Source organism: Drosophila simulans, chromosome 2L (genome assembly GCF_016746395.2).
Source record: "Drosophila simulans strain w501 chromosome 2L, Prin_Dsim_3.1, whole genome shotgun sequence".
Lineage (NCBI taxonomy): Eukaryota > Metazoa > Arthropoda > Insecta > Diptera > Drosophilidae > Drosophila > Drosophila simulans.
In genome coordinates this window covers 13,983,976-14,005,800 of record NC_052520.2, presented here as the reverse complement: position 1 = coordinate 14,005,800, position 21,825 = coordinate 13,983,976, and the positions used below count along the sequence as shown (strand labels likewise).

At 42.8% G+C, this 21,825-nt stretch overlaps 2 protein-coding genes across 3 annotated transcripts; both read left to right on the top strand.

Moving 5' to 3' along the window:
- Nucleotides 1–2,308: 2,308 nt before the first annotated feature.
- On the top strand, nucleotides 2,309–19,407 carry LOC6739237 (mediator of RNA polymerase II transcription subunit 15). 2 transcript variants are annotated; one of them, XM_039298489.2, is made up of 6 exons: nucleotides 2,309–2,812; nucleotides 15,375–15,792; nucleotides 15,857–18,171; nucleotides 18,235–18,372; nucleotides 18,437–18,644; nucleotides 18,701–19,407. In XM_039298489.2, the coding sequence occupies exons 1-6, from the start codon at nucleotides 2,711–2,713 to the stop codon at nucleotides 19,009–19,011; spliced, it is 3,492 nt and encodes a 1,163-aa protein (XP_039154423.1). In that variant the 5' UTR covers nucleotides 2,309–2,710; the 3' UTR covers nucleotides 19,012–19,407. The 2 variants fall into 2 exon arrangements, with proteins under 2 accessions (XP_039154423.1, XP_039154425.1); XM_039298491.2 differs by having other exon boundaries at nucleotides 2,310–2,812; nucleotides 15,375–15,579; nucleotides 15,935–18,171; nucleotides 18,701–19,405.
- A 243-nt stretch (nucleotides 19,408–19,650) lies between these two features.
- Nucleotides 19,651–21,556, top strand: LOC6739236 (mucin-5AC). The gene is made up of 2 exons (XM_016168992.3): nucleotides 19,651–19,746; nucleotides 19,801–21,556. Exons 1-2 carry the CDS (start codon nucleotides 19,744–19,746, stop codon nucleotides 21,406–21,408), a joined length of 1,611 nt encoding a protein of 536 aa, XP_016024969.2. The 5' UTR covers nucleotides 19,651–19,743; the 3' UTR covers nucleotides 21,409–21,556.
- The last annotated feature ends 269 nt before the right edge of the window (nucleotides 21,557–21,825 follow it).

Sequence of the window (21,825 nt, the reverse complement as noted above, 5' to 3'; positions counted from 1 at the left end):
TACGTCGCAAGGTGAAAGTCTTTCCCCCCGAGCGTTTTGTTGTTGGGTATTTGTAAAGCATTTAGTCTTTTTTCGGTGTTTCAGTTTTTGTTGTCCGTCCGTCTGGCAATGGCTTTTGTTTTTTGTTAATTTCGAGCAGGCATATTAACTGTTTGTTGGTTACCCATTCATCAAGATCTTTAACTAGATTTTATAAGTGCAAATGGCTAAAATCCGTTTTTCTATGCTTCGGAACAGTTCTTCTTTTGCTACAAGTAAAACTGATTCATTACTTGTTTATTTGGCGACATAAAACTGAACTGCAAAAACCACAGATGTGATTGTCAGAGGTCAGCTCAGTGATTTAGGATACAAAATGGCCAAGGCTGTAGTAATTAAATCCCAAGGGTGTCTTTAATATGGCTTTAAACAGTAAAAAAGAAATTATGCAATCTAATGCTTTGAGTCACAACTAATTTGTCGCACCACTTTCAATAAATTGTAATTGATCGAAGACAAGATCGCAACTGCCACTGGGATTGCCCTGTCTCTGACCCTGGTAGTGAACATTAATGGCAAGCCATTAGCAAACAAGCAAAATTGGCAATTATAACTCGCATTTTTCGCCATGTGTGGGAAGTAATTACAGAAACACGAGCACGCCGCGGGATATACGCAGAGAAAGACAGAAATGGCTAAAATAAAAAATAAGTATATAGAAATTATAATCAGGTAATTAGAAATTGATTTGACAAGGGGTTAACTTCCTGCTAATATTTTCTACGGATTGTGCAAACAATTCAATTAAGCGCAGGTGAAAATATTTTACACCGATATTTGGAATAACGCAGAGTATCTTTTTTTTCTCACAGCCCGATTGGTCAACAAAGAAAGTCATCAAATAAAATTTAAGCACGCACTTCAAAACATCAGGCGGAAGAGAGGGGCAGCGGGGGCCCGATCTTTAGTATCATCATGGGTCATTATCATTGTCTGTGAATGGAACAAAGAAGCCAAACCTGATAAGCCGACTGGCGCTTGCCACTTATGCAATCGCCACTTAAAGGTACCTGTGGCCGGGTCTTTTAGAATTGCATTTGGGCCCCCTAAATAATTGGCCTTGGGATTGCATTCGTTTTCCTGGGCGTCCGGAAAGTGAAAAGTTATTTATGAAAGCCGGCGATAAAATGCCTATTTGGGGAGTTGATTGATGGACTTGTTGATTAGTCGCCACCGAATTGCTTGCGACCTGGACATAATTGAGTGGAAAGCTGGAAATGCAATAATTTGTTGATGGGTCTGACTTGTTCTCTGATATAAAATGCATGCTATCTTTGTGTTTCACAAGAGGAAATAATTTTAAAAATTAAGATAACACTATCGATGGGGAGGATCCAAAAAAGTAATGATAAGAGAGCAGTTATGTGTTTCAACATTTTTGGTTTCTTTCAAGATAGTAATAAGGAAATGTCATCTAAAAACTTATAGATTTGAACCAATATGTTTAAAATATCTTTTAAAAACATAACCATGCATGTTTGGCTGTTTTATGTTTTATGTGTCTATTGAACTTATCTTTGAATTCAACATTTTTACAGTGATTAATGTATTCCAATAATCCGCTGATCCCTGGCTCCCAAGACTCTTCCCTATTAAGATATCAAGTCGAGCGCGATATGTAGATTCACTGCCCAGTGGTTTGTGATGTAAGGTATAAGGGGCTGTTCAATGGATCGCCTTATGCGATCTCAGTGGGAATTTTAAACACATTACTCAACCGAAATTCCAGCTCAGCATTAATCATGGTCAAATCATAAAAATGTGAATCAGATTATAGACGCCGTAATGAACATTGTCGGCTACTGTTGTTACATGTCATAAGATCAGACACACACGTCTTTGGCTTAAACGGTGCAATGCAATAAAATTATTTTGGGTATAGCTCAGATTCTTGGACGCCCCCCAACAGAGATCTTATCGCCACTTCCGAGTAAGCTACGTGGTTGTGGCCACAATCGTTTGGCGACATGGAAATAACGATCAGAGATTTGAGTTTCGGGTAAGCCATTTCTGGGTTCGATATGCCAGTGATTCACGCTAAATTGATAAGGTGATGCAGAAGCGCAAGCCATTTCCTCATGTTGCCAACTTAAAACCCGGCAACACTTTCTCTTTCGGCCACAAAATCGCGCTCTTTGCTTTCTCTTTGGCCAGATTGCTGCCTCTTCGACACGAGCAACATGTTGCTGAGGTGCGCATGTTGCTGGCGTCTTCGTTGCCACTGCGACCGCTTTTTGGCATCTTCGCGGCAAGCTTGGCTTAAATTGTTACCAAACGTTTAATGATCTTCAGTTAAGCTTCGAACTTTTACCAGACAAGTCGTGTCTGCGGCTGCTACCAACGGCAGTCAATTGAAAAGTCCCCAAACGCGGCTCAAACGTTAACGGAATTTTAAAACCCAGAGCGAAGAAAACAGAAAACTGCATCATTTGCATAAAGCAAATAGAAAACGTAACGAAAATAACTTCGGACCAAGTTGATTGGGATTTAGTGTTATCATTTCGCGTCGCATAACTGACATTTTTTCGCGCGACCCCTTTTTCCTGGGATATTTTGCAGCGGTATCGTGTTTGTTTTAAAAGAAAATAGTGCACTGATATCGGATCAATTGAGAAAACAATAACAGTTAACGGAGGAAATATATAGCATATCTGGAATTCCCGAGTGAATCATGAGGGTCTCTTTGGCACTGTGGGGCACTTTGTGCCTGTGGGTGGTCACCGCGAATGCACAAGGATTTATACCACCACCCAATGTCGGGCTTCACAATGGGGTAAGTTGGGAAATTGACCTAAATTGATCACTTCAATAATTAATTTGTTGTTGTATCGAATACCTCATCGCTGGTGTTCCACATTCCACAAGACAAAGGCAATGCCTCATAAACGTCATCTCAAATATGTGCCAAATAATCATAGAAATAGTGAAAAAATGTTTATCACTTAATTTGCATTTCCATTGAACGATATGCAAATATTCATTGTTAGATCTGGCTTTGTGGACTCTTCGTTTGTCCCGACCAAATTGACACAGTTTTCAGATCTTTTCGAGTCTCGGCCAAAGAAAGTTGCCATGCGTTGAGTAGTACTCGCATAAATATACCAAAAACGGTCAAAGATTTTGGATCGCCTATCACAGAAATTCCCCAGACTTGCATAAGACTTTCTACCAATAAGATAACCCCCCGATTGATCGCAGTCGGTGTTCCCAAGTTCCATAGCCTATTTAAAAATTCAATTATTTAAATATTTGTTTTGGGATTTCAATATTAATTGTTGAAACGTTTAGGACCGCAACTGAAAACGAAAACGATTTTCAACGCCTCAATGAACTTTCCCTTTTCACAAAAATATTTTTTATCTTTCGCTCAATCGAAGGTGGGGGACTCGATTAAATGAAGATGCAAAAGAGGAGTAAAAGCCGTAAAGTCATGGGACAACATTTAAACCTGTTCGCGTGGAGTGCTCAGGAAAACAAATAACTTCCAATATTTTTAAGCGGAAATTTGGTAGAAAATCTGTCAAGTCATGAGGGTTTCTTAGAACTTTCGTTGTCTTCTGGCCGAGTTGAAGGTCTCTTAGATAATCGATCACCTTAACCAGATTTTGTGATTTTCCTATGTTGATGTAATCTGATCATGATGGGCATCCGTTGTTACAGTTTTCACTTTTACGGCTAAAACCCCAAAGAGATTTGGCCAAAAGCCACAACGATTTATGATGTGAAATCAACAGCTCTGTTGTCTCCTCTTTTTTCGTCTTTAATCTTTATTTTTGGATGAACTAATGCCTATAATTGAGGTTTGGATTACGTAAAAAGATTTATTTTGATGTTTTTTGTGCTGCAGGCAAAGTTTGGATATGGAATTATGTTTGAATTGGCAGGCGGATTAAAAGGCCCTGATCATCGCCAGCTTGTTGGGAGTATGAGAGCCGTCAATTAGTGGACAAAAGAAGTTCATGTATATCGGGAATTAATTTCATGTTCGATGCAACATTTGCTTTGTCCTTAACCTTTTCGTGCATCGGTTGACTTGCCAATTTCCTTTTGGGCAACTTGCACAACGTCGCCATAACGTAGGAAAAGAAAAACGTGTTTGAACCAGATTTTTGCCAACATCATCTCTCACTATTGACATAAGCTGTGGCAATGGCCTGCGATTGCATCTTAACAATTTTTTACTTTTTGGCCAAACAACTAAGCTTGCTGACGAAAAAAAGTATCATCATCTTCCTTTTGTCTGGCCATGAACAGGAACTGGTCGAAGTTGCATTGGCTGGCCTGGGAGACTTTTGTTGCTATTCGGGATTTGTCGGCTTATTGGTGGCTGTTAAATTTCTTTTCGGTTGATTTTTCTTTTTTTTTTTTTTTGCTATTGCTTAATTTGAACTTTTATTATTTTGTATATATTGCCTCACGTAGCGCTTGCAGTTGTGTCGCTGTGTCGTGTAAACTTGGCAGCCGGGCCGTCAACTACTCAGTACCATCTGTTGCCCATCGTCCATGTCCAGCCGCAAGATCCATAGTTCACGGCACAGGCGCAGCGGCAGAAATCCGCATCCCGGCAGAAACAGCGATTTGCTGTCTGCGAACATGTTTTTCTGGGCCTGCCAAATTGTTGGTTTCTCGTTTGTTTCGTTTTGCTGTTTGTTTTTTGGTTTTAGTTAACATATTTATGTGTATTTTAACCGACGTGCTTTCACTTTTCTTGGGGCAAATAAAGTGTACTTCCTATATGCTCGAAAAGAACACAGCCAGCGAAGATCATAGATTCCATTATAAGGTAATTTCATTTATTGATGACGCTTTTTCACACCTATCACATCACATAATGCATCACACAATTAGGAAATCTTTTAACGTATCTATAAATTTTGGATTGTTATGAAACCGCTGCCAAATTGCAGCTCATCACATAAATTCACTCTTTTTGTTTCGAAGGCAAACAATAAATGCCGGAATTAAGCTTCCCATGGCATAGCCGCTTATCATATACGATTAAATGTAGCCCCGAGCCGGTCATAAATACAGCAGACATTTCTCATTGACTTACGGCGGGTAATAATTTCATATTTTTGTGACGGGGGGCCCTTCAACCTGTTCGATTTTGGAGAGGCTTTTGTTGTCGCAGCACCAGCAACAACATCCACCATCCAAAAAATAATAATAAAAGCAGCAAAAATCATAATAAGAAGCCGCATTTCATTGTAATTTCTTTTTTTTTGCGGGCTGGGTTCGTTCTGTTCGTTTTGAAGGCATGGAAAGTGGGTCAATCGAGAGATCTTTATACAAAATGTTGTTGTTCGGTTGCATATTTATCTGAAAGATATTTCAATATCCGAGCGGAGAGGTGACAAACTCTTAATGGATTTAGCTTGAAAAATGAAAGTTGTTTTTGTGGCAGAACAGGAAAGATTCAACGAGTGAGAGAGAGGCGGTTAAGGTGATGATGCCACTTGCCGGTGCTGAAGAGCTAATCAGGTTCAGGGCCTCAATCATCGCACCTCAATCGCCTTTGATTATGGCCCTCGATGTTCTCCAATTGAGGAAAGTAAATGGGCTGCCATTAGCCTGGCGCCTCTTTAAATCGATTCGCATCAAAGTAATCCCATTGAGATCGCCTTTCAGCTGCTAACCACAAACAAATAAAATAATGAAACGCTAATCACACCGGGACAGCGACTGTCCAATTGGATTTGCCTTATTTCTTTATTGTGCTCTTTTTCTGGTCCGATTTAATTTGATTGGCTTTGCACCCAACTGGTTTCGAGCTCATTGAGAATTAAATCAATTTCGCTTTTGAATGAGAGGAAAATTGCCTGAAAAGTGAATGAAACCAAAGTGTCATGCCTGATTGGGCTGTGAAAGGGCTGTTTGGGTAAAAAAATCACTGAAAATGTAATAGCGCAGCTGATATAAGAGCGATTATGAAATTTTCTTGGATTTCATTTTCCACCTTGCAACTTGCTCAGCAGGAAAAATTGCATCTTACTTCAAGTATTATGCTATCAATGTAAATAAGTGGTTTTCTGCGCGTATATCTGTATATATTTCGAAATTCACTGACCCACATTTAGTTTAACTAGAACGAAAAAAGGTTGGCTAAAAGTAAAAGGCGAGTTTCTTCCGAGAATTGCGGATCTCCCGCAGACGAGTAGGGGTTCATGGCATCTTCCGCTTTCTATAGTTCCTCATTACCCCTGCGAACTTCTCAATTATTAAGCCATTAACATGGTCAGTAAACCGCAGGCTTGGTTCCGCATAGTTTCATGGAAACGATCGTCAGAAATTAGCTTAGTGAAAAATAAAAATGCTATTGCCTATAAACAATAATTTCACATGCCTACTGGTGGGATCGTTAAAACGACGTCTGGGATGAGGAAAAAGAAAGTAAAAGGGTTCGGCGACATAAATCATCGTTTGATATTGACTTACCATCCGGATGGCTTCTTTTCTGGCAGGTCATTAAAAGTCACTTGGATTGGCCAACCAAAAAAAAAAAAAAAAATAAAACAAAATGGGTTGTGTCAAAGCTTTTTGTTGCCTAATTGCAAGTGACGACAAATAGGAATTGGATGTGGCACGTTGCAAGTCGCCTGACGAATGCCGCAATTATCTGCGGTATGTGAAGTAAATAGTAAATATATCAAGGCAATTTTCACCCACCATCGCCGTACCAACAGTACCGACAGTACCAAGTGCAGCAAGTGTCAACTTCCGCGTTACTCATACGCCACGTGAAACGGGTTTGTTCAGCTGCATCTTCTTTCTCGCCATAACTCAACGCAAATATGGCCAAAAGTCAAACGATCCTCGGCGAGGAACCAACCGCACGTAATGCAATAGCAATAGCAATAGCATAGGCAATAGCCAAGCCCAACGGCTCGGTTCAAACTGGGCAACCCGTTGTGGCACGGTGTTGTTGCACTTTCGTTTTCTTATTGTTGCTGTGCCTTTGTGTCTGGGGCGAAATGTTTATTGCGCGAAAATGAAGAAGCGTTTGTTGCTGCGGCTGGCTTGCAGTTCCCAAAACAAGATTTTCAACCAGCCGATGGTGCTGCATGCTGCAGTTTGCTGCTGCCACTGCTGCTGCTGCAATGGCATCTGCAACTGTTGGACGGGTCGGGTTGGTCTACCCGGAGATGTTGCAAGCCAAGCCGACGTGCAGTTGCATAATTTGTGTGTGTGTTTTTCCTTTTTGGCTGGCGAGGTGGGAGTCACAGTACTATTGAGCCGCCTGCTCTGCCTCAAAGCACCGAAAACTTGTCCATCGATTTGCACTTTATTTTTGTGCTTTTGAGCACTGCAAATGCGCAGCGAAATTATTTAATGACATTTTGCGGTTTGCCGTGGTGTAATGGAAAAGTGCAGATAACGATTTTACTTTTCTCTGGTATGTATGGTAATAACCCGCGGGCCAGGCAGCAAAAAGGTTAAAGGTCGTGGGAAATAAGAATCTTCCTAGAAAGCAAGAAGATAATCAAATCTATAACAATGCTTGGCTAGAAAATGACTAGAGTAAGGACACAGTTTAGCCGGAAATCAAAAATAAATTATGTAAATATGTTTAAGTACCTATTTAAACATTTTAAAACATTAAGAAACCTTTGTTTCCTTAACAAACAGCGATCTGAATGATCATGGTAAATATTACATCCAGGGCTGTCATACTTAGCCGCCGCTGATGCAACTCCTTGGGCACTTTCCACCTCCGCGGAGGTTCCCTGGGCAGGAAGTCAAAGCCCTCGGCGAGGGAGATGCTCTGCTTAGTACCTGTCAGGTCCGAACACGCCCCCGACTGGCAGCAACCCACTTCGCACTTCAGTTGGCTGCTTCATGCCACATTATCGCCACCGACAGACCGAATACCCCAGTACAGTACACCATGGAGTTGGGCCCCATACTGGAGGCCCAACTCCCGCAGCCTCTGTCAGCCACTTTCGGTTGGTTGGCGGCATGGAGTGAAGAAAACTGAACAAGAGTTGCAGTAAATGCAGTAAAAGAAAAACACTTTTCGCAAGCTTCGGTGATTTTCTGCACCGCAGAAGTTCCATAGCTGGCATTTCAGTTGCATTTCCATTCGCCTCTTCGCGGCACCCAAAGTGCTTCGTTTTGTTGCAAATAATAAATTTTAATTTGCTCGGCGGTTTTTGGATACATTTTCTTCTCATTTCGCTGCGGCTTCGCCTGCGCATTTGAGTGCATCAGTTGGGCATGCAAGGCGAAATGCTTTGAGCTTTCGATTTCTTTGCGAAATAAATATGAAAGAAAAATCCCAAATAGGTCTAACGGGGGTGTGGAAATGTTGGGAATGCACATCAATTAAATGGGTACTAAGTTCAGTCCAGACACTTTTAGAAATCTCGGGAGACTGCTGCCAATGCGCCAAGTGAACTCCGTGTGAGGTTACTAACCGCTAAACAATGGTCAGTCGACCGACCAGATGGGTCTTCGACTTTGTCGCGTTCCGGCCCATCCGGGTAATTGCTAAAAACTGTCACGAACTGCAGCAACACACAGTTTACCGACTCCGGCTACCAACAATACCGAGCCGGTGGCAATTTGAAACATTTGCCAGACCAGAGACCGTAGACCGTAGACCATAGACCAAAGTCCGTGGACCCCGCGACCCTCTGCAATTTGCATGGGGTCTATTCCTCGGAATGACTGAGCTTGCGTGACCAAAAGCGGGCACGAGACCCAGCAATGTGAGCATTTGGCGAGTCAAGAGCAACGAGCTGGCTGCGATACAATCGGAAAATGACTTAATTGGTTCCTCCGCCTGGTGAAGGTAATTAAAATGAAAAGAACTTCACTTTCGAAACCAGAGTATTCGGCACTGGCGCACTCCTAACCCACAAATTATGGATTCCAACTGAACATGAAGTGGGGGAAAATGGAAAACCAAAAGTTTTACATTCCATTCCAATGCGAAAACAATGGCTGCCCGCTTGACAAATGATACGTGGGTGGGGAAGTCTGGTTGCTGGCTCCAAATGCAATCGCATGTCTGGGAATCTAAGGCAATGCTAATATGTAATTAAAGCATTAGACAAGCGTTAAGTTGGATCGCTAGAAAGATCTGAGGCGCCAAGAGGACTTGACAGCGGACTGGGAGGATGGAATGCCTCAGTTGAATGACGGAAGATTACAAAAGCAGCAATATACACGTCAAATTCATTCAAAGGTCTGTCAAGACAGTCACCTAAGCCCATCACGACCTTATGGCCTCACACTTTTTCCACAATTTGCCAACCTGAATTGTTAACCAAGGTCGCAAGCGGTATAAATAAATAGTCTGCCCATCCAAACATTGGCCTGACCCATATAATTCAAACAAACGCGACAACACCTTAAGACTGTGCATCAATTGAAATCGAGGCGCTCAATTCAAGTGACAGCCCATGGAAATGAGTAGACAAACAATCCCAACTCAATGGCTCTGAAGTCACTAAAGTAAATACAAGTGCGAAGTACACGGCTTGCCAGAAAAACGCGCATTTAAAGCCTTTGTATATTGGCGCCATTGAAATACTCTGTGACGGCAACAAAAACGGAGAAAAATTGCACAAAATTACAAGAGCTCGGGATGATGAGCTCAACAAAGGCTCCTCCGAATCTTTGACGGTTGATGAGCGTGGAAAGATTTTTGGGCGTGTGGCGGTACTGTCAATGAAATTTCACGGTAAAGTTGAGTAACAAAATCTGACGAATGCAAATCTCTGGTACGCCTTTCTTCGAAAACGAAATTGTAATATTTTCCGCCGGTTCTCTTGATTGTTCGCTACCGTCCATCAACAAAGCGGAGTAAATAAATCTTCGAGTCCAACGATGTGGGCGCCAAACTCCTACCTGAAAAATATCTTGGCCATGGCTAAAAGATGAAAAGATATATGGCATGCAATTTACTTTGTGCGTGCGCCAAATTTATTGAATTGGAAAGTAAAAATTGCAGCGTATTTAAATTTATTTCCAACAATAATATAATTTGTAGAGGTTTTTGTTTAATGTCCGACTCGCACGCAATTGCCATTGATAATTATGAGGATCTTTCAGGCGATTGTCTGCCAAATAATAAGTGTGCTATTAGATATTAGTCGGCTGATATTGTGGTTTTGAAATTGAAAGTGTGTTGAGGCTGAAAATTGAGCTGTTTGCTTAAAAAGATCTGATAGTGATCTACTGTGTGCTCTAATGATCATAAATTACTGTCTGCACTCAAATGAAGCAATTTAAATACCAATTTAAAGATTTAGTTTGCGCTAAATAAAATTGTCAGTTCCTATTCAAGTACGACTTTTCAAGACTTCACATCTAGACAGCTATCTTGCAGACCGACATCCGAAAATCATAATATGCCATTTGTGGACACCATTTAAATTCAGTTCGGTGCAATTAGCCATATGAACATGTTAATTACCCAAAAACAGATGGCCTATAAACCCGAATTTTCTCATGCCCCATACCGAGACCAAAACAAAAAAGAAGTGGGTTTATTTAAATTACATTTGCTTAGTTCAGTTAAGTATCTCGCAGGTACGCCGCAACTAAGGAAACTGCAGATGCTGCCCCTGGCAATGCTAATGATATAATAAATCTTAGCTGCTCGTAAAAAGTGTCAGACTGTGTCAAATTAAGCATATGAGCCGAGCTTCCATGCACAAACTTTGGTGGAGTGTCGTCGGATGCATTTGTTGGATTTTAGCTACCTGTGCGGGCTGCGTGGGTGTTGGGATACAGATACAAACACGACTCTAAAAGGAAGTGAATTTATGCAACTTTTGCCATTGGCAAAATGCCTAATTCGCAAATGAGTCGGATGCTTCTTCAATTAAATTAAATTTGTATGCCACTCATGTTTTGAAGTGCCGAGATACTTGCAATCGCATTAACTCACAATTTTGTCTTGCTGCAAGCGATTGTGCAATCCTTGAAGTGCTTTGTGGAAGCCAAGTTTCCAATTAATGGGGATAAGCAGTTGTTGGAGTATCAAAGGAAGGCAGGAATTGCTAAATTAAATAGCATTGTGATTTTGCTAGTTTATTGCCTTTAAGATACTGAAACAGGTGGCTAAATATGCAGTCAAATTCCAATTCATCGATATTGGAAATTAATTCAAATTCTTATTATTTCGATCTGTATTCCAAGAGGAATTTCATGAATTAAGATTCGAGCAATACAATTTCCCTAATTAATCTGAGTAGTTGTTATCGTAGTAATTTTGATATGAGCCAGTGGGTATTAAGTACCCAGATCATCAGTGGCTACATCGGACAACTGTCTGCTAAATTGCCTTATTTGTTTTCTCAGATTTTAAGTACTTTTCCCTACGTTTGTGAGAGTGAAGTATTTTGAGCGATAATATCTGCGGATTCGTACGCGAGGAGTAACCGAGCTGACCAAGTTTCTTTTTTTCTTTACTTGCGCGGCTTTAAAGAAATTGTTAAATAATATTTGTTTTTGCTTCAATTCGGTTGTCTTAACCGCTGGCGGGTTTCGCCTGGAATCTTTTCATTGTTGCCGCCCTGTTTTTTGCTGTTCGGACGATGGCTTCTTTCGCTTTCATGTGCTGGCTAGTTGTAGGTGTTGGCCAAAGAGCCGCTTGCGGCAATTTCTTATTTACCTCATTTAATTACACAATTTTATGTAAATTTCACTTTTTGCTGTTGCTGCTGAAGCCATTGTTGCTGGGCATTCTTTTGTGCGGCCACAAATTAATTACTTATTTGCTTAGCCGGCTAGCTATTTTGTTGGCCATTAAAATGCCTTTAGGAAATCCACAGAAATATTTTGTTCGCCTATTTTTTTGTGGGCCATCTTTGCAAATTGCAGTCATTTCTCGATAGCCCCGAAAAGTGAAAGGGAATTGCCAAATTTTTGGATTGACCAATTCTCGAAGTAAAAAGAAACGAAACGAAGCCGCCGCAGTCGCCACACAAAACTAAGCCATCAACTGCCATCAAGAGCTTATTATGCACATTTACCGTCATGTGGTGACTGTCAACAGGGGGAATGCAGGAGGTTTCATCTTAAGCTAACCAGTTTTGGATGGGGCCAAAAATCGAAGCTAAGCACTCTGTTCTGGACTTTATCGATCGGATAAATAATGTGGAAATAATGTGAGCACGATTTCTTAGATTTAACTAAGATCAAGATGAACTGTGATGATAAGTTAGACAAACAATTTAATGAGCCCCAAAATGTGGATGACAGCCCAATAATAAATCAGTTTAAACGATGAAGTGTCCCAGTTTTGGTGACTCCTTTAATCTCTGGCTATTTTGCAATTTTATAAAAGGTTGTACCCAAATGATTGGTTACCGAGCCCCGGAGATTTATTTACTACATTTCAATAGCTTCCTAAGAAAATTTTAATTGGCCCACTTTTTGCACTTTGTAATCTTTAATTTGATTCTACTAAAAACCTGAATGTTCTTTACTTATCCCAAAAACATGGAGCCTCATTAGCTGTTAGATTGATGCCCAATCTGACATCTGACATGTGCAGCTCTTTTTATGGCGAGAACACAAATTGCACAACACGACTTCGATCGCCTCTGAAAAAAAGATCCTCAGATCAGACCAAAAACAACCTTGAAACTCTGTGAATTGCATTAAGTGGTTACCAAAACTCCAAAACAAAACGCCAAGAGTGGTAGAAAGAACACACAAAGATCCAGTGCAAAACTGGAAGGCAAATGTATTTGGTTTTTCTCGGTTGACTGCGGGGCAGGCAGGAAATCCGAAAGGCAATCGGGGAAAACGAGGCCAGCTTGGATGCCATTGGCCATTGACATGACCGAAAAAAAAAACTGGAAAATTTGTAAATTGTGCGACTCTCGAAACATCTCGCAGAAACCTCAGGGTGTTGCGCAACTCAGGATTTGAAGAATTTACGGCCTCTGATTTTGGGTGACTATTAATGAGCGCACCATTTCTTGGGGCTTGAAGGTCTTGCGGCTTCGACTATTAAATTCTAATTAGCATAAACACCTTAAATGCTTACTAAATACCAAGCGGATCACTTTCACTGCGAGACTAAACCAAATCTAAAAAGAAATTTCCAAAATTTCGCTTTCATTTCGAATCTCGTCGGTCGTAATACTTGTCTCGACCCCGTGTGTGTGATGAGAAATCAATTATGAATTATTAACAAATTAGCCGGCAGCTGGAGTCATGTAACTGACAGATACATCGTGCATCACAACGCCCCAGCGAACATGTGAAAGATGTTTCTGTAAACTGGTTTCGATCCGGTGGAATGTAGTGACTTCTATCTCCATGGCATATCATCTTCGATTAGCATAATGCTCGTTTCATTTGACAGCCCCGGAATGGAAAAGTTTACGTAATGAAATGGAGTCGGTTGTGGGAGCCCATACCCATTTGTTACTCCAATGGAACTTTCTTTGTTTATCTAAGCTAATATTTTAGTTGTTAACAAATTAATGTTGTGTTTTGGATCCGAAACACGAGTTTGATTAGGGGAAATCCAAGCTTTGTTATAGCAAGATTGCATGGAAGTAGAGGTACTCCCAAGCTTTATATACTACGTTTTTCTATACTTAATTATGAAATTTGAGTTGAGTATCGTGATTAATGTTTGCCGGTACTGTTTAGCCACTTTTCTGATTTTTGTCGATTGAGTAGCACCCACACTCCATGTGCCAATCATTTGACATATTTAGCCCAGTGGCAAACAGTTGGGTATCAACCACGTGGGTTGCGGTGGCATTTGGTGACAGCTACAACCACCTGCCAGCAATGGGTTAATGGCAACGCGCATGCGCAGCGTGTTAACAATTGGCCACAGATCGGTGGCGTTTAAAAACGAAAGCGTTTTGCATACAAGCGCCGTGGAAATGTTGAATGAATACGCTAAACCACGAAATTGACATGTTCGATACATAGCGTACAAACTTTTGCGGATAGACAGAAATTGAAGGAGAAATACGTGTGCCCTATGAGGAGTGGGGTTCAGTGGCTCTTGGGACAACGATGCTGATTGCTTTGGCACTTGATTGATGACTGATTGACGTTTTCACCAGTCAGGCAATTTGTAGGGAAAAGTCATCTTCAAAAAGAAAGAAAATTGTAGACGTAGAAAAACAGAAACTTACGATGAAGATGCATGACAAGACGTTGGATTTTTTCCGATTACCCAGGCAGGCGGCCCAAAAGTGATTTCACAGAAAATATACCCACCCAAAGAATGACTGAGTTTGTAATTGAGCAAGCTTTTATTCCATTATAAGAAAGCGCCATAACTGCTTCATTCACCTGCTCCAGCATTTTCATCTCTTCTCCAATTTAATCATTGCCCCTCCGATTAGGTTGCATAATCCCACTGCCCCAACCCACAGTTAGCTTTTGACGGCATCATCGAGCAACAACATCGCGTCATGATGAGGTGCGGCATTAGCGGCAACAACATAATTACCATGCGAAAAGAAAGAGTCAGGGGTCGAGTAGCCTGATAACGCCTCAATCTGGCATCGACAGAGCTCGGCGGGGAAAAAGAAGATATATGGCCCAGGCAATTAAATTATACATACAGCATCTTAGCCATAAGACAAAAAAATCTGTACATCTATATTATCCACGACAGTCAATGCAGCTTCACCTTCTCCTCTGGATTTTTTGTTGGATAACTGTTTGTAACAATTGCTCGACGGACTGACCATTTGTTTGGCCCCTCAATTGGCAATACGTATACGCGGTGTATGACGGCTAGTTCGGCCAGGGCGGTCCTATCTACAAGATTGTATAAGCAGTTTGCTCGTTGAGAGAGAAACTCTAATGACATCTGCAGATGGAAAACAATACAAGTGGGTAAGCAAGTGAATAGAGCAACTTCAATTGGGGGAGGAAGCATGAAACTGTCATTACATAAATTTATGCTTAACTCGGATCTGAAAAGTGTGCGCATCATTGGTATTACTTTCTTGGGCAATCAAATTTTACAACCGATATTACCATCATTTAAATGAAGAAAGCCGAGCAATTGCACTTTCATCTTCCGTAATACGTATTTTTTCGTGACGCAAACAAGTTTGCCATTTTTTTATGGACTTCAACTTGACCGACTGCCCGCCAATAAGGACCCCTAGCCAAACCAGACACACAGTCCAGTTTAGCCTGCGAAAAGTGGAGCGGAGATTGCTATTACAGCCGCCTGTGAAACTGGTTCATGTCTATTTTAGGAGCGTTCACTCAATGTTTGACTTATCTTTTAACTGTCGAGGGATCTCGAGCCAAAGCTGGTTTCTGCTCTGGCCGGGATGATGCAATGATCGCCATGGAAAGTTGTAACTCACCTGTTCCCCTCATTGCAGCCGCCCTTTCACAACTCGCAGCGCCGCCAGCTAAATCTGCAGCAGTACAATCAGCAAAACTTTGTCCAGGCGGGCGTGGAGCTGCCCATTCCCCACCGCTCCCAACACGGCCCCCATCCGCAGCACACGCATCTGCATCACCAGCAGCAGCCGCAGCAGCACCGCTTCGGGCAGTTCCCACAGCAGCAGCAGCAGCAGCAGCAGCATCAGCAGCCCCACAGCAATCAGCAGTTCCAACGTTCGACCCAAAATCAACTTCAAACCGCTCCACAGTTCCCGCAGCAGCAGCAGCAGTTGCCCTCTCCGGCCGCCGGTTTGGATCTGCATCATCAAAACTTCTTGGACTTGCGCAACTTCGCTGGCTCCCAGCAGCAGCAGCAAAATCAGCAACAGCATCAGCAGCGCCATAAGCAATTTGGTAAGTCAGACTCAAGATCTTTCCTGATCTTCAACCTGTTACCCTTCTCGTTGTATTCCCTCAGATTCCCGCTTGCAGTCCACTGCTTTCCCTCCACAGCCATCACCGGAAACTTACCAGCAACAGCAATTGCAGCAACAACAGCAGCAGTTTGCCTACCAGCAGCCCCAGCAGTTCGGACCACAGGTTCTGCCCCAGACCACACAGAAGCTGCCCAGCCAGGCGCCCGTGCCCACTTTCCAGTCGATTCCCCAGCAGCAGAGCCAGTTTAACTACCAGCCACAGTCCAGCCAGCAGCAGCAGTATCAGCTCACTCCCCAGTTGGGATTGCCAGTGCCGCAGATCTTTAGCAATGTTCAGGCCACACCCTTCCCGGAGCCAACCAGAGGAACCTTCCAGCAACAGCAGCAGCCAGCGCAGCAGCCTCAGTTCCAGCATCAATTCGTTAATGCTCCATCGCCAATTCAGGCTCAGGCCCAACCAGCTGACCAGGAGTACAAGCAAAAGCTGATCCAGAAGCACGAGCAATTTGTGGCCAAGCAGTACGAAAAGTCGCAGCACAAGGTGCGTCAGCAGCACGAAGAATTCCTTCTGAAGCAGCATCAAATCAAGCAGCACATCCTGCCGACCATCGTGACCCAACACAATGCCAACTACCAGAACTCACCCTATGTGGCAGCACCGGCACGTGGAAGACCAGTGGCTCATCCCACTGAGTACAATCAGTTCAACAGTGCCCTGCAACAGTACTACAAGGAGCACCCGACGACGACAACCACCACCACGACGACAACCACAACGACTGAGGCCACAACCACTCCAAAAAAAAACATCTATGCTCAGGTTAAGTCGGAACTGGGAAAATTCCCAAGTCAGAAGAGCAAGAAACCCGTGAAGACCATTGCCCGGGATGATTTGCTTAAGCAACTCAAGGCAGCCTTGTCCGAAGCACCACAACAACCACTGACGGGAAACAAGACCTACGATGAGATGGACCTGGTTCTGCCCAACGGCCAGCGGGTTCAGGTGATTCGCACCACAGATCCCAATTTGGTCCAGGGGCAAAAGGCCTACTCCCAGGAGCAACTGCAAACTTTGCTGGCTCAACAGGCGTTGGGTGGCGAAGCCAAGCTAAGTTTGAGTGATGTGGCTCCCAGTAAGAGCAAGGATCTTGAGCTGCCCGGTGGTGGAAAGGTTCAAATTCTGCGTTCCCCCGATCCTCAGGAGTCGGACACCCTTCCTTCTGGTTCTCTGCCCGGTGGTGTTGATCTCTCTAGTTTGGCCGCTCTCTACGGCGGTGGTGCCGGTGATATTCAGGGCATCAGTAATGGAGCCAATAGCATTGCCAGTTCCGCAGTCATAACCTCGGATTCCGATGAACCACCATCCTTGGAGGAGCTGGCCAAGCGCGGACTCATTCCCGACGGCTATGAGATTGAGGGTCTCAGCCCAAAGTCACAGGCACCGGCCACAGCTGCACCACCAACTTTGCCGCCCAAGAAGAAGGCCACCTACGTTTACCTGGAGGAGCAGACCGATGGTAGCTTCAAAATCCAAGGAGTGAAGGCCAACGGCGAGAAGGAGACCAAGCAAACCGGATCCGAAGTGGAAAGCATTCTGGAGCGCATCAGGAGCGGAGAGATTAAGCTGCCGCCTTCGGTTTCCCGCCTAACATTGCCCAACGATGAGCTGGTAGAGATTAAGAGCGGCAAGATTATCCAAACCACGCGTGCACCCACCACGACCACAAGCACAACTACCACTACCACAACTACTCCAACGCCCTTCATTTCCCGTGGAACACCCAGCAATCACAGGCAGTATCACCCGTCAAGAACCTCAACCACCACTACCACAACCACTGCTCCCACAACCGCTCGCCACAATTTGATTTACGAGAGCAGCACCAGTCATGTGAATGCTGCTAGTCTGATCCGCACCACCACATCTCCCATTTACGGAGGATCCACGGTGACAGTTTCCCCATATCTGGAAGGTGTATCCACCCACTTGCCGGTGGTGACCGAGAGGCTGTCTGATGTGGCGAACAATGCAGAGCTCCTGCCACCTGTTCCCCAATATGCCGATGCCCTCGTCCAGGAGACGGAGAACACCGAGAAGGCCGCTCAAGCGAATCCCTCAACCAGTTCGGTGCTGTCCAATCCTAGCGAAGACCTACTGCAAATACTGAAGACTAACGGACTTTTCGCCATGGCCAAGTATCTAAGGCAGTCGGGTCTGGACAGCATACTCAACGAAACCGGACCGTATACCATCTTTGTTCCCACTGATAAGGCCTTCAAGAATCTTTTGGTGCAGTTGGGAGGACCAGAAAGAGCCGAGGAAAAGTTCCAGTCCAATCCCAGATTGCTGAGCGGGGTATGTTGATCCTAACTAAACAACTTGCTGTTCATAAAAGTAATAACATTTTCTTTTTCATAGCTCCTACTCCATCATGTGATTCCAGGAGCTTTCGAGATCGCCACCCTGCAGGACGAGATGACTGGCGTTTCCCTGGCTGGAACACAGCTGCGAGTTAACCAGTACAACATGCATGACCAGGAGTGGAATGATGTGACTGTAAGACTGCAATAACTCAATGAAATCTAAAAACTTCACATATGTATATAATTTATTTTTGAAGCTCACCACCATCAACGGAGCCATGGTTGTGCTGAACAAGAAGGACATCAAGATCCCGCAAGGAGTGGCTCACGCAGTCGATCGCGTGATGTTCCCACTGCCCGTTGGAGATATCCTGCAGACTTTGCAGTCTGATCGTGAGGGTCGCTTCAGCAATTTCCTGAAGATTCTGTACACCTCTGGACTGTCTGAAAAGCTTCAGAGCAAGGGTTAGAAAATATTCAAGCCAAAACAATAATCTTTTCTAATGAATGTTAATTTTCAGGTGTCAAGACGTACACTGTTTTCGCTCCTGTGGACAAAAGCTTCAGCGAATTGGATTCCGATACACTGGAGAAGCTGTACAATGACAAGGATGCCGCCGAACAGTTTGCCATGAAGCACATTGTACCCGGGGCTCTTTTCTCCGCTGGTATGCGTTTCTACCAGGTTAAGGACTCTTTGTCCACTGGCAAAACCGTGATTCTCCAGAAGACATCCGCGGGCAAGATTAAGGTCAACGATGCACAGATGGTTACATCCAATATTCCAGCCACGAATGGAGTGATTCACGCCCTGGATGGAGTCTTGGCGTGAAGAGATTAAAGCTGCCGGGGTCGGAGAATCCCTTTATTAAGCAGTTTTTTGGTTAAGCCTTAAGATTAGTTTAAGTGAGGAGGAGTTTCATCAACCACATCCAAAATTGATAGTGAAATCTTGCCAACGTCCTTGAAAGGACTTAAGAAATTACAATCTTTTATAGAACTGGTGCAAATCCATCAAGTATAAGAGATATACGCAACGATTTGGTGCTTCCATATACTTTTCTGTATTTTTCTTTTTCGCCTTCATAAAACAGTCATTACAAATAGTTCAATTTAAGAAAGAAGCAGAGAATATGTAAAAAGAAGCCAAGACAGGTGGAATCTGATTGGTATCTAAGCTAAGTTCACATATATTTATTTTTGGCATTAAATCATGTGCAAATTAATTTGCAAAATTCTGTAAAATAAATAAAAAATATAGTTAAGAAATATGTGTTGGTTCTTATATTTATTTCAAAAGTATTAAAAGACCGACAAAGGATATGTTGTTGTTTTTACAAAACGATAACATTACTCAAACTAAAATGGGCCTTAAAAAAGCAGTTACAAAAATAGACAACGCTATCTAATTTCTATTTCTGGCTGCACTTACTATTTGAATTTGACGAGGGTGAATGTGCTGTCATTAGGTTATCGAAAATCACAACAAAGACGATTGAAACGTAGGTTGTACATATATAGTTGTAACTATTTTCTAGGATTTAGTGAATGCCAGAAGCTCAAGATGGTAAGGTCGCCTCTGCTGGATCTAAGAACTTATTCATGGACTTTTATTTTGTAGATCATTCGCTGGATTGTAGTTATTTTCATGTTGACTGCACTTGAAATATCAATTTCAACCACGCAAACAACCACTACAACTGAACCATTTCCGTGTATCATTTTTCCGAGCTTTCCATTATGTGCACAATCAACCAAATCCACTTCCACAACTACAAAGGACAGCACGACCACTGCAGTATCTCCTACAACAGCTGAAGACTTGAAAACAACCACAGTTGCCCCTACAACCACAGAAAATATTTCGACCACCAGTAATGCACCCACAACGACAGAAGGAATAACTACAACGGAATCAAATCAGTGTAAAAATTTTCCGCACTTACCAATATGTTTGCTAAGTACAACGACAACAACATCCATATCTGATTCAACAACTACGGAGGACATCACGACCACTGCAGCATCTTCTACAACAGCTGAAGACTTGAAAACAACCACAGTTGCCCCTACAACCACAGAAAATATTTCGACCACCAGTAATGCACCCACAACGACAGAAGGAATAACTACAACGGAATCAAATCAGTGTAAAAATTTTCCGCACTTACCAATATGTTTGCTAAGTACGACGACAACAACATCCATATCTGATTCCACAACTACGGAGGACATCACGACCACTGCAGCATCTTCTACAACAGCTGAAGACTTGAAAACAACCACACCTGTTCCTACAACCACTGATAATATTCCCACCACTACAAATGTACCCACAACGACAGAAGAAATAACAACTACGACTTCCGCTCCTACGACCACTCAAGAAATACCAACAACTACAATCATTCCTACAAGTACTACTTTAGCTACACCAACAACCGAAGAATCAGCAACAACCCCTACAGGAGTTTCTACAACTACTGCAGATCTATCAACCACAACTTTAGCTTCATCTACTGATGAAACGACCACAACAACTGCTCCCACAACCACTGAAGGGATTACAACTACTACTCTTGCTCCTACTAGCACTGCAGAAATAACAACAACCACAATTGGTCCGACAACGACCGTAGAAATAACCGCAACCAATACTTCTCCTACTGCAACTGAAGAATTAACAACAACTACTGAAGAGAAAACAACGACTACGGCCGCTCCCACAACGGCAGTCTCTTCTACAACGACTGAAGAGCCATCGACCACTACTCTTGCTTCAACAGCAACTGAAGAAGTAACAACAACTACAACCGTAACCTCAACGACCGAACAAGCAACGACAACCACTACTGCTCCTACTACTACTGAAGAATTAACGACAACAATATCTCCCACAACCACATCTTTAGCTCCAACAACTACTGAGGACAACTCAAACACCGCGTCTACAACCACTGCAGAAATAACAACCACAACGACAGCTCCCTCCAACCAACAGGCTCAACACCACCACCATCACCACCACGAAGTGATTGGACCTCCAGCCTTCCCGCTTCCACCGCCAGGCTTCCCCCTTCCACCTCCACCATTTCCATTCCTTGGATCCTTGCCAGAGGCTGATCCTGCTGTAATTGCTATACTACCTATTCCGCCTCCACCGCCGATCCCAGCATTTCCTCGACCACCGCCAAGACCTCCACTACCCTTCGGAAACTTTTTTGGATAATGTACATATGCATGTGATCGATCACATTTAATAGCAATTAAAACATTGATTCTGCAACAAATCTAACTGAGTTTGTATTATAAAATCACGATTATAAGATCAGAATAATGAAATGATTTTGAACATTAAATGCCTCTCCCCATCTATAGGTCATAACACAACTTATTTAAGGGCTGGCGCCATCTATGTGTGAGCAAGAGTATTAAAATGATGTAGAGCTGTGTAGAAATATGTATCTACATAGAAAAGTAAAAAAATGTATAATAACAAATTACATTTCAAATCAGGAAGATCTTTCAGCAGAAAGAAGTTTTTAAGTTTTAGAAAGACCAAACTATTGAATATTCTGTGAATTTCGAAGTATTATTTTATTTCTTTGGGTTAATAATGTCTCGTTTGTGTTCTCAGCAGCATTAT

Bases quoted from the DNA above. Each gene is read 5' to 3' on its own strand.
- LOC6739237 (XM_039298489.2), top strand. From the start codon at position 2,711: ATGAGGGTCTCTTTGGCACTGTGGGGCACTTTGTGCCTGTGGGTGGTC. The intron at 18,373-18,436 runs GTAAGACTGCAA...TTATTTTTGAAG, and splicing joins AGGAGTGGAATGATGTGACT to CTCACCACCATCAACGGAGC. The intron at 18,645-18,700 runs GTTAGAAAATAT...GTTAATTTTCAG, and splicing joins TGAAAAGCTTCAGAGCAAGG to GTGTCAAGACGTACACTGTT.